The 10,876-nt window shown below is 37.7% G+C and overlaps 1 protein-coding gene across 3 annotated transcripts; it reads right to left on the reverse strand.

The window, feature by feature from the left end:
• Positions 1-695: 695 nt before the first annotated feature.
• Positions 696-10,844, reverse strand: LOC107079260 (killer cell lectin-like receptor subfamily B member 1B allele A). Of its 3 annotated transcripts, none has more exons than XR_001480208.2 (7): positions 10,727-10,807; positions 6,117-6,253; positions 5,367-5,441; positions 4,573-4,769; positions 3,547-3,698; positions 2,776-2,885; positions 696-2,241 (listed from the first exon to the last, which is right to left on the reverse strand). XR_001480208.2 is itself a non-coding variant. In XM_015362066.2 (7 exons), the coding sequence occupies exons 1-7, from the start codon at positions 10,741-10,743 to the stop codon at positions 2,064-2,066; spliced, it is 816 nt and encodes a 271-aa protein (XP_015217552.2). In that variant the 5' UTR covers positions 10,744-10,844; the 3' UTR covers positions 696-2,063. The 3 variants fall into 3 exon arrangements, 2 of the variants coding, with proteins under 2 accessions (XP_015217552.2, XP_015217553.1); XM_015362066.2 differs by having other exon boundaries at positions 4,573-4,719; positions 10,727-10,844; XM_015362067.2 differs by lacking the exon at positions 3,547-3,698 and having other exon boundaries at positions 4,573-4,719; positions 10,727-10,844.
• Between the last annotated feature and the right edge of the window lie 32 nt (positions 10,845-10,876).

Below are 10,876 nucleotides of genomic sequence, written 5' to 3' on the forward strand. Positions count from 1 at the left end.
GCCAGCTAAGTTCATATGCAATGAGCTCCTCATTCATTGTTTTGTGACATTCCTTATACCCACCTACCACTTCTATCGTTGCCCTAGTAGCATCTCCGTGCTGCCCATGGTAGAACTCATAAACGTACTATTCTTATGGGCTGATATTCACAGTGCAAATGTGTAATAACCTGAATGTCCACAGGATATTTATATATGATTCAAAATTTAATATGAGATTTTCTGGGAAACAGCTCTGTGAATCTTGACAGCAAGGAGAACAATTTGTGCACAATTGTGCTGCTAAAACAGATCAATTTCATGGAGAAGAAGTGACGGATTTGGCATTAATCAATTCCCAGTTTCCATTCAAACTCATACGCAGTAGTCATGCTACGAGGATAACGAAAGGTGAAAGATGTGTTGCTGGTTTTAATCATTGAGCAAATCTGAATCAGGTTTTAAGGTTCCATTTAGAGGGTTTTGCCAGCCCTGTCATTTCCTCAGCTTGGTGAGTTAACATCAAACACTAAAATATTCAATTGCAATTCCTTATACAGTATATATTCATTGTCTTATGGTCTCCCTTTGATGTGCATGACAGCTCTTTGACACCTCTCTTTGGCTCTCATACTTCCTAATGAGCATCAAATAAGATCTGGTACTTCCTAGAGAACTGAACAACGTTATTTCAATTTAACAATCTCACAACAGTATACACAATTGTTTTTATTGATGACACCATTACTTAGAAATACAGAAAACTGCTTCTTATTCATTCTTATTAACAACAAATACAGACATCAAATCAGTATTTTGATCAGTAACTGATACAGTTTGTAACAGTTAACTGGAGGCCCTTTTTAAATCAGAGACCACAAAATCCATTATTCATATTTTAGATCAATTATTAAATTAAGTCACATTTTCTCCCACCAACTCTATGAAATAAAGTTTGCAAAGACCCATAAAAGAAGCTCAATGGAAACTACAAAATATTGGGATTGTAATTTGCAGCTTGGAGGTCATCTTAAGTTTTAAATTGGACCTAATATGAGTTCAAATACAAATATTAATTTGTTTACAAAAAACTAATAATTAGAAAACTGGAGTTAAAAGACTGATGCAAAGCAAAGTAGAAAAACGTTTAGGAATATTTAAGGTATAACGTTTATAGTACCTTAGCAAAAGTATCCACCCCTTTCAATCATGTATCATTTTGTTGAATTACAAAATGGTACATGATGATAAAAAATACTTTTTTAATTTTTAAACTAAATATTTTGAATCACTATTTGAATAATTAAACGTAAGTGAAACTTGAATGATTACATAAAAGTTAAATGTAAGCAAACGCTGCAAAGCAAATCAAAAATGCGAAAATTCTCACGTTTATAAACGAATGGAGGTAGTTTAAAAAAAAACACCAAAAATGGAAACGCAGGTTTCTTGCGATCAGTAGTACATCTCATGCAGAGTGTGCCATCTGCTGTTGAAGGAGTAGCCCCTCATCTCCAGGCACATGAGTGAAATATCCAGGGCGGAGGTGTGCAGCACAAGTCCAAGTCCTTGAGCGCTGCTGTGTCTTCAGAACTCTTATTTTTTCAGTCCCACTGATTTGCTTAATTGGATCAGTGTAGGAGCTCTTATTCAAAGACGCCTGTACACCTTGCTGGATTGCCAGGAGCCTGCCCAGCTACTGTTGACAACTACATCTCATGTTGTCAAAGCCAATAACATTGCTTGTTTCGAGAAAGAGCTGGCTATGATCCTCAAATCAATTAGCTACTAACGACCAAACCAAAACTGTCTTACTGTATGTGTTTATGTTGTTATGAATTTAGCTCTCCAGGGACCAACACACGACAGCACTGAAACTGGAGAAATCAATATTGCAAATGTTCCTGCTGGAGATAGACTTGCCACTGTTAGGGGCATTCTGTCCATGGATGTAAGCTTTACATAAAAATACAGTATACTTATTTTAAAAAGTTTATTTTTGAAATTTTAAAGGCAAAATATTGTTTGTCGCAAAAAAAGAAACAGAATCAGACTTGAAGAAGGCTGAGAAAAGTTCATGATGATTATGTTTTCTCACGTGGCTTTAAAGCTGGACAAATGGTATTAGGAAAATATTGTTTGTTGATATCAATCTTCTCACAGATGCTGAATCTTCTGTTCCTACATTCATCCGCAAAAAAACTCACCTTGGATATAATTGCACAATCCTTGTGAGTGTGGTTTGTATTACTAAAGGAAAACCTTTGAAAACAAGACACAGATATTAACCTTTGTAAGATAGCACATTGAAGAAAAGTCTGTTCTGCCAAACCTTTAGAATAATTTAAATTTCTTAGTTAGCAAAGCTATTCAGCACAGCTCTCAGATCAAACTAGGGCAGATGTTTCAGACTCCTGAGCTGGGTCTTGTTCTAAATCCATTCAGAACTGTTCTCCAAAAAGCAAAAATTAAATCAGAAAAATGTACACAAGAAGTTGAAAATGCAGCCTTTCATGGAAATGATTTTTTAAATGTTTTTCATTAAGTCAGTATAGGCACCTGCAAGCATTTAATATAATTAGTATAATATAAATCATAGTTATAATCTTAATTCTAATATTTTCCACATTTCAATTATCTGCATATATTTATTATAATAATAACAATAATAATAAAAGTATTTTAAAAGTGTCTTCTCAAAGTGCTTTTCATTATATACTATATAGATTAATTTGTATAAGATATAGTAAATAATATACATATATAACTACAAGAGGGACAAACAAATGCACTTACGTTGAGTTAAAGGCTATGTTCCCCAGCCATTGCCACTGGTTAATACTCTCATTTTTCTTTAATCCAATCCAGTAATGGTAATTTCCTAAGAGATTTTGGCGGATAAATTCCTAGAAATGGTAACACAGGGACACCAATTAATCTGTTCTCTTCCATTCAGGAGAAATATTTAATAGTGAGACATATTATTTTTTACCTTATTATTTATGCTTTAAGAAGACATTAATGACAATTCTGAATAATGCCGTGCCTATGTCATTCCAAAACTTGCACCAACATGATAACAAACACAGTATGTCTTATCCTATGCATTTTATACTAGCACAGACCCTTCCCTTTCAAAATAGCTGTGGCAAAACCCCAAAACAGAAAGAGGAGCATACACGGGTACAACATTCTTCAGTAGATTAGCCTTCAGTGCTTTAGACATGACATTATTCATTCCATGGTCATGGTAGTTCTGCTGTAAAAAGAAGTACTTGCTAATAAGTTTGTAAATTTAGTGGTATGCCAAATTCACTTTATCTCCATTTTGTCTCAGAATACTATAATTCTAACTTTTGGTTTGTGTAATGCTTGTGCAGAACCCTCCCGTTTAAATATAAAACCGCTCCATAAGTATATAATTGCATCTCATTTATCTACTACAATGTTAAAATGAGCCAATGAACTCTTAACCCATGTACATTTATATATGACAGACTCAAAGGCAGATCAATGAACTGTGTGTTTATATGAGGATCAATTTAGATTTCACTTTTTCACTCTTACTATGGTGTCTAAGTCTTTGATCACAACAAGTTGACCTCCTTCTTCAGAACAGATCTGGGCTGCAGTCTCCCATGTCTCATTTTGTTGGACAAATGAATAGTAAATCTGTTTATGTTTTATCCACTGGGAGAAAGAGAGTCCTTCATGTGGCCCTGAAAAAGTTAAGGTATGTGCATAAGAACCTCCATTCTTTGTTACATAATCAACAGCAAAATATTTAAATGGATCATCCTGGGCAAAGTAAAATCAGTTTACACAGCTATATATCGTATATGGTAGAGCTGTACCTGTATGTTTTGTATTTGTAGACATATTCAGAGGAATAGCGGGAAAGAAAGAAATAAAATAGATGAAATGGCACATCTCATTGTTTAATCGATACTGTAGGCTTGGTTGCATTTAACTGCTAAGGGGCTGTCAAGTTGCTCAACCAGTAAAGGTGCTCTATGAGAGCACAAGCTGAGCCCTCAGCTATAGATGTCACCACATTAAAGCTGACTGAAGCCATGATGGTAGCACACAATCATCAAAGTATTGCTGTGGCAGGGTGGGCAGGGTCTACTAGTGTTGCTGAAAGCTGTTCAGATAACTGTCCTGATTTGTGACTTGTCAAGAGTCTACAAGCTTTTAGTGAAATCAGTGGGGTATGGGATACTTGGGATACTTGGGAATTAGCTCCATGTCCCTTGTTCAGCTCCACAGAGCTTGCAGGATAGAGAAAGACAAATGGCTTTTACAGGTGAATGTGCCAGAGGAGTATGTCTGCTTGCCTATTGCTCTCCTGAGTGGGTAAGGGAGTTACTGCTGGAGAGCCAGATCCTAAAAAGGAAAACTGCTGATTCCAAATTTTTCACAAAAATCAATCCAGAAAGAAACTTGCAAAACTGCAAAGACATCACTACAGTGACACATCAGGAGGTGATATATTGGTGGTTTTGAAAGTTTCTTTTTTAGTCCAAAATGGACTTAGACTGAGAAAAGCACTTGGTCCTTTTTACCATTACTGCCATAGAATGACAGCCTTACTTGTATTCCAGCCACACCATTTCTTGAGAAGTTGACAGCGATCTTCGTGTGTTGTGATGAGATTCTCCATGCACTGTTGGTCACAAGACATCTGCTCTCTGTGTCTCATGGAGTCAGGGCTGCACTTCTCTCTTTGCAAGTGGGCAACTAGAGGAACAGACAGATGTTTCCTGGAAGCCCTCTGTCCACTATGACATCTCCACGAGTAAGTAAAACGTACAACAGAAGATAAGCAAGTTGGCTACAGGTATTATTTCTGTAGATCAGCAGATCTACTTTAAGCCAAACTGTGGCACAACCCACCCTCCATGCTTGACTCATGATCTGTCAACTACAGTACTACACAGTCTAACTAAACAACACTGCTTTCGTGCACCTGTACATGGGCACTATTACACAGAAGAAATTAATAGTAATTTCAAATACTAAATGTCATTACAAGTCAGTTAGATACAGTATAGAATAATGAAACATTTGTAAAGGGTGCATATACTAATTCCTCAATACCTGTTACTGTGAGAGAGATCTGTTTTATTTTATTATAACTATGTAGTTTTTCTGCAGCTATATATTTGTGACTTGACAAAATTTAACTCCAACAGCTCCTGAATACAAAAATAATGTGCCTTGGCTATTGTAGGTAAAATATTCTAGCAGACTGGTTGATTTAAATGCTGGATTCCAGTGCTGTTAACGTAGTGAGCATGTAGTATCGAAGTCACTGTTTACTTTGTGGTAATATTACAGTCTGTGTTTTAAAATCTTTTAAATTAATTTCAATCTGTTTCACTTACTTGCAAGGGTCAAGCCAAACACTATGATCAGAAGAACCAGCACAATTGTTCCCAGAACATAGACAACCTGTTTTGCTGTGGGGAAGAAATAAATAATTTATTATCCATTCTGGTGATGAGGTATCATTAAATACAATATAGGTAAGACGTTCACCCAACACAGGAAAGTTTAGAAAGTCGCTGTCAAAATATTTAATTTCTATGTCTACTTGCAGCCTTAAACATTATGTTAAAATGCCCATCAGATAAATGAATCACTTAAGGCAAGCATTTAGTTCTTGAAAAGGAAGAAAAAAAGAGGAAATGTAAAAAAGACCAGTAAAAACATCTTAAACAGATTCAAACCATACAGACACATACAGTACAATAGGTAAAATCCATATCTGCCCTAAATCAGTTCTCCATTTACTTCTCGAAAAACGGTTTCTTCGTGTCATTTTAGTATTAAATTTATATTGTACACAATACTGAGATGTCATAATTGTATTTAATAGTGTTATACACTGCCAAATAAAAAGCCACCATCACCACAAAACACTAAAATGCTGCTGGTTTTCCTCAATTGGAAAAAATGTTTGAGATACTTATAGTACGTTTTTATCATTGTACAGAACTGATAATCAGTATAAATTTCAACTCTGTCATCACAAGGCAATGTGCATATATCAGTGTTGTATAATACAGATGAACATTCAACGTCTATTTCAGTTCAAATTACATCTTTATTTTTGAAAGAAGTACTGTACTTACAATACAATTGTGCTGATGGAGGGGTGTTGGATGGAGGGTTGACTGCCAGAGATGCCTCCTGAGCTGGATCTCTCTTGAATTTTATTTCAGTGTAGGTCACGGACTCGGACATTGCTACTGCCTCTCTCCGACACCATCTGAAAAGAGTTAAGCATCTAAGAGTGAGAAAAGAAAGGAAACGGGGACAAAAACTGGAGGAAGTTGACAAAGATTGCACATAGCTTATTTAAAACTGTAAAACCACAAAGCTACTTCTGAGTACTAGTTCAATTATATCTTCCTTATATGTGGGGTCTAATTTCTTTTGCAGGGTGCCAGCTTCCAATCTTGCCTCTAAATCTCCCCAATATTACACTAAAAACAATATTGGACATGCTAAATTAGTTTATTTTTATACAGCTTTATTGTACTTACTGTATTAACTATTTTACTCTGCTTGTGTCAAACCCATGTAGAGATAAGACATTTGTTTTACTCATATTTGGTATAGCCAAATATGGAGAATTAAGTTAGTCTGCAAATACCTTAGCACCTTTCAACACAGCTTAGCATTTCACAATAATGCTCTAGAGCAAAAAAAGGCACAAGCATTAATCAGGCTTGATTATACCGATGATATGGCTACTTATGCAAGAAATGTCATATGACACTGAGCACAGGATGTATGTATAATGTCAAACAGGAAATATGCCTATGGAGCCACTTCCTTTAACCTTTCCTCCTGCTCATTACTCCTACTTTCTTCAATGCCTGCTTCACCTGATCTCTTTCCCCTTCTTTCCTTCCTTCTGCCCCATTTCATCATTTGTCCAGCCCACCAATGACTAATGTCAAATGCAATTATAATATTTTATCAACTTATCAATGCAATGCATTCCTTGAAGACCAGAAAATGTACATTTTTAATATGAACTGTGAGATACTAAACTAAAAGATGTAATCCATGAATGATTTGAGGCTTTAATGTTGACCCACTTTCATCATCTATTGTGGATCAGGAAGTAATAAAACTGTCCAATGTCCAATGTTTAAAGTTCATACTGCAGAATTCTGGATGTAGATTAACAATGTGGAAATGATGCAATACACACTTCATGCAGACTTCATTTTCAATGTCATGTGCAGTTTCCTCCTCCATGATACATGAAAGAGATTACTGTCCTGGATATACAGTAGTACAGAAAGGCCTGACAGAAATGTCATATTCAGACAGATTAAGATAAATGAAACCTTTTAATCTACAAGAGAGAGGATCACAGTGGGGTTTGTTGCAGGTATGCAAAAACCTGAAAGGTGTAGGCAGATTCAGTCCTGTGGGACAGCTTTAAGATTAGCCACATTATGAATCTCAAGAGCTTCAATTTATCATAATAACATCTATTTGTAAAGCTTCTTACCAAACCCAAAGATACTGTACTCACAGGCGGTAATGTATAAGAAATAAAAACAGACAAAATAATAAAAAGTAAATAAAATTAAACACCACCAGGCAGGACAAACTGTAAGATAGTCAGACACAGTAAAAAGGTGAGTTTTAAGTTTAGATTTGAAAAGGGTCAAAGAATTTGCCTCTCTATGGAAGAAGGCTATTCAATAACAAAGGATCAGCAACAGAAAAAGCACAGTCACAAGTAAAGTTCAGTGAGCAATTAAGATTAAAAGTGCTCAAGCTAGAAAACAGGAGACACAACCCTATGTGCAAACACAGGGCATCGGAAAACTAAATGACTGGTCACTGGAGAGCTGGGGCTGAACATATTGATGATCCACGTCAGACAATGAAACGAGAGAACCTGAAACCAATTGTCCACAACTTTGTAAGAGCGCTCTACAGAGAGATGCACGGACAAAAGAAATCAACGTTTATCAAAATAATATTTAACAACAGTTTATCCAAGAACAAAACCTTAGGAATATATTGAAGCTGTAGTACATTTCTCCAGTGAAATAGGATTACAAGGGTCTTTAACGAAAGCCTAATTGAAAATCTGATGCTTGCCCTTTTATTGTGCAAAACAAATGCACTATCACTTTTCACCACCAGAGGCCACTATGAGAACACTGCCACCACTTGTCTATTCGGATTTCATTCATGAGCTCTTTCCATACAACTCAATGATTGCAGCCTGCTGTCCACATGGATATGAAATGGGTGCTTAGAGGATGTTCAGGACTAAGCTGAGAGTTGAGATAGCCATGTTTGATGGACCAAAGAGGTGGTGTCAGAGAGATGGGCAGAGTGTTATCTTCACTGTTTGACCCAGGCAGACCAAGTCATCAAAACTGGATGACCAACACACCAGTGCCATCAACAGTAGACAACTGTGACCAGACAACTTTTGCAAGCTGTTTGCAGCAGCTCAGGAAGAGTGGCAGAACTTCCCACAGCAGTCTACTCTGAGGCTGATTAGGTCCATACATCAAAGCTCAGGGGTGTTCTAACTTTGTCATTATTTTAATTTGACAGTCCGTCACACTACAAACTTGTGAAGATTCTTAAATCCATACTTTTGTTCACCATTTCTGTGATTTTCTTTGATACTGTATGCATGTTTAAACCACTTGACCGACTCCACTGACCTGAGGGCTGCATTTCTTTTAAGCTTCGGTATACTTCTGTTACAGAGGTATAGTGTGGCTACAGAAGGGCATGTGTGCTTTAACACAGACAACATATGCATTCTTATGCCAAAAACAAAATAAAAGCTCTCTCTTCAAGGTAAGAAAAGTACAAGCCTGCAGAAAGATTCTAGGAAAAAGATAGTATATATATGCTGAAATACAAAGTGACATTATGATTTAATAAGTCTAGATCTTGTGCAGTATTTCAAGGACATATTGCCGCTATTTATTTTAAATTGTGCACTGAGTGCAAAATACTGTCCTTCAAGCCAGTGGCAAAGGGCTTTCTGCCTTACACAGAGTACGAGACTGTGTCTCTGATCTTAAATGGGATCTTTAATGAGAAAGTTGTTAGAAGTTTGATTTAATATCACATGACAACGACAGCACCTAATGTAGCATAGTGTTCTCAGTCACCATACCAGAGCATTGGTTTGAAAACCCCGGTCAATACACAAGGACGCCACTTACTCACTGGCCAACACCTACAAACAGGTACCTGGAGGCCTCCCATCCCAGTGCTGATGAGGCCCAGCCTTGCATAGTTTCAGCTCAGTTGTAGCTCAGGCTACAAGACGGTAACACTGTTGCCCTGTGTAGAGATACATTTGTCCCATCTTTCTCTGGGTTTCTCTATTCCTACAAACCCATATTCTCTACGTTAATGTCTAAGCAATGACAGAGTCCAGATCCCATCACAGCTTTATTACATTTAAACTCTTTCTATGGTCTATGGCTTGTGCGATTATCTCCACGCTCATTACATTCCTAAAAAGCAAACAAACAACACCAGGCTGCTGTTGTGTGCCAGCTCTCTGCTGTACACCTTTCCAGAACCTCAGCAAGCACCCCTGGTATGTTACTGGTTATGTTATCGATGTGAATATTTTCAGTCACATTAACTGCTGGTGTTGTTTTGAAGTGAAGAAAAATGGTTACAAGCCATGGTAAAATACAAACAAAAAGATATATAAAAAATAGATATTAGAGTGTAATGCCATGAAAGAAATGAGGCACTTGATGTTCTTAGAACCCTCTAGAGACCTGACAGGCTTGTCCAGCTGCTTTCTCTGACTCTTGACAGGATTGGTACAGATCAAGAGGCTCCATCCTGGCAATGTCAGTAAGGAGCTGTCTCTAGTCTGCTGGCTCGGTTATTTATGAGACAGAATAGGGCCTTTGTTTCAGAACAGCAACGCCTGTTTGACCATCCTGGCTGGGAATGTACAGGGGGGAGGGGGTCTGGGGTTCTCAGTGATGTCAGGGGGGGAAAAAGAAAGAACCTTTGAAAACCAGCTTGTGAAAACCCCAAATGGAAATAAGACTGACAGATTTCAGCACTTGAGCAGCCAACACAACATGCAACAAACTCTGTTATGCATTTACTTACATTAGTAACTGATGGCTTTCTTGAAATAATTCATCTATTGCAACACATCTTTGTCCGTACAGTGACTTCTATGAAATGAGAAATAGATCATAGGACACACAGCCTTTGACTGATGTTGACGTGTACCTTAGACACAAAGATTCACAGTTGAGATGTACAGTAGATCCAATATGGATCACTGATTGGTATAGCCCAGGTCTTTATAACTAGAGGAGGTAGCTTTCATTCAGAGTACAGCAATCCTCACCTCGTGGAAATGATGGAAAGGAATCAGATTTCTTCTTAGTTAGGGATGTTAACCCAGCTGACCTACAGTACCTAAATTGAGCAAAAGTGCTGTCAACGTATTTTTCCCCCTTTAATTCAGTTGGTGAACTAATTCCTCACTTCTCCACCTACTGCACAAGGGTTCCTGACGCAAACGCCATCTGTGCGTCAACCAGGTGGATGCAAAGGGTCCCTCTTCAATGTATACTGTATATGTGGACCGTTTGGGGTTAAGAAACTGTTTAAATGCAAGCTTATTATCATTATTGAGCCCCATCTCCCATGTCCCTCCTCCACCCCTCCCAGCGTGAAATTTAAAGGTAGGCAATACCCAGGAGAGCATGACATTCTGCCGGCCAACCTAGGTTTTCCCTGGTGTGCGCAGAGCTCGGAGACGGCAGGGCTGCGAGTCTTGCTTCAGCTCGGCGGCGCCTTTAACTGCTCCCCTCTCCCTGCCTCCCTCCTCGCCCCGTGCCTGTCG

Source organism: Lepisosteus oculatus, chromosome 28, assembly GCF_040954835.1.
Source record: "Lepisosteus oculatus isolate fLepOcu1 chromosome 28, fLepOcu1.hap2, whole genome shotgun sequence".
In the NCBI taxonomy this organism is placed as follows: domain Eukaryota; kingdom Metazoa; phylum Chordata; class Actinopteri; order Semionotiformes; family Lepisosteidae; genus Lepisosteus; species Lepisosteus oculatus.

Coding starts and splice junctions, on each gene's coding strand:
- LOC107079260 (XM_015362066.2), bottom strand. Junction 4,720..5,366: donor GTTTGGCTTGACCCTTGCAA/GTAAGTGAAACA, acceptor CTGTTCCTCTAG/TTGCCCACTTGCAAAGAGAG. Junction 2,242..2,775: donor AACATAGCCTTTAACTCAAC/GTAAGTGCATTT, acceptor TTGTTTTCAAAG/GTTTTCCTTTAGTAATACAA.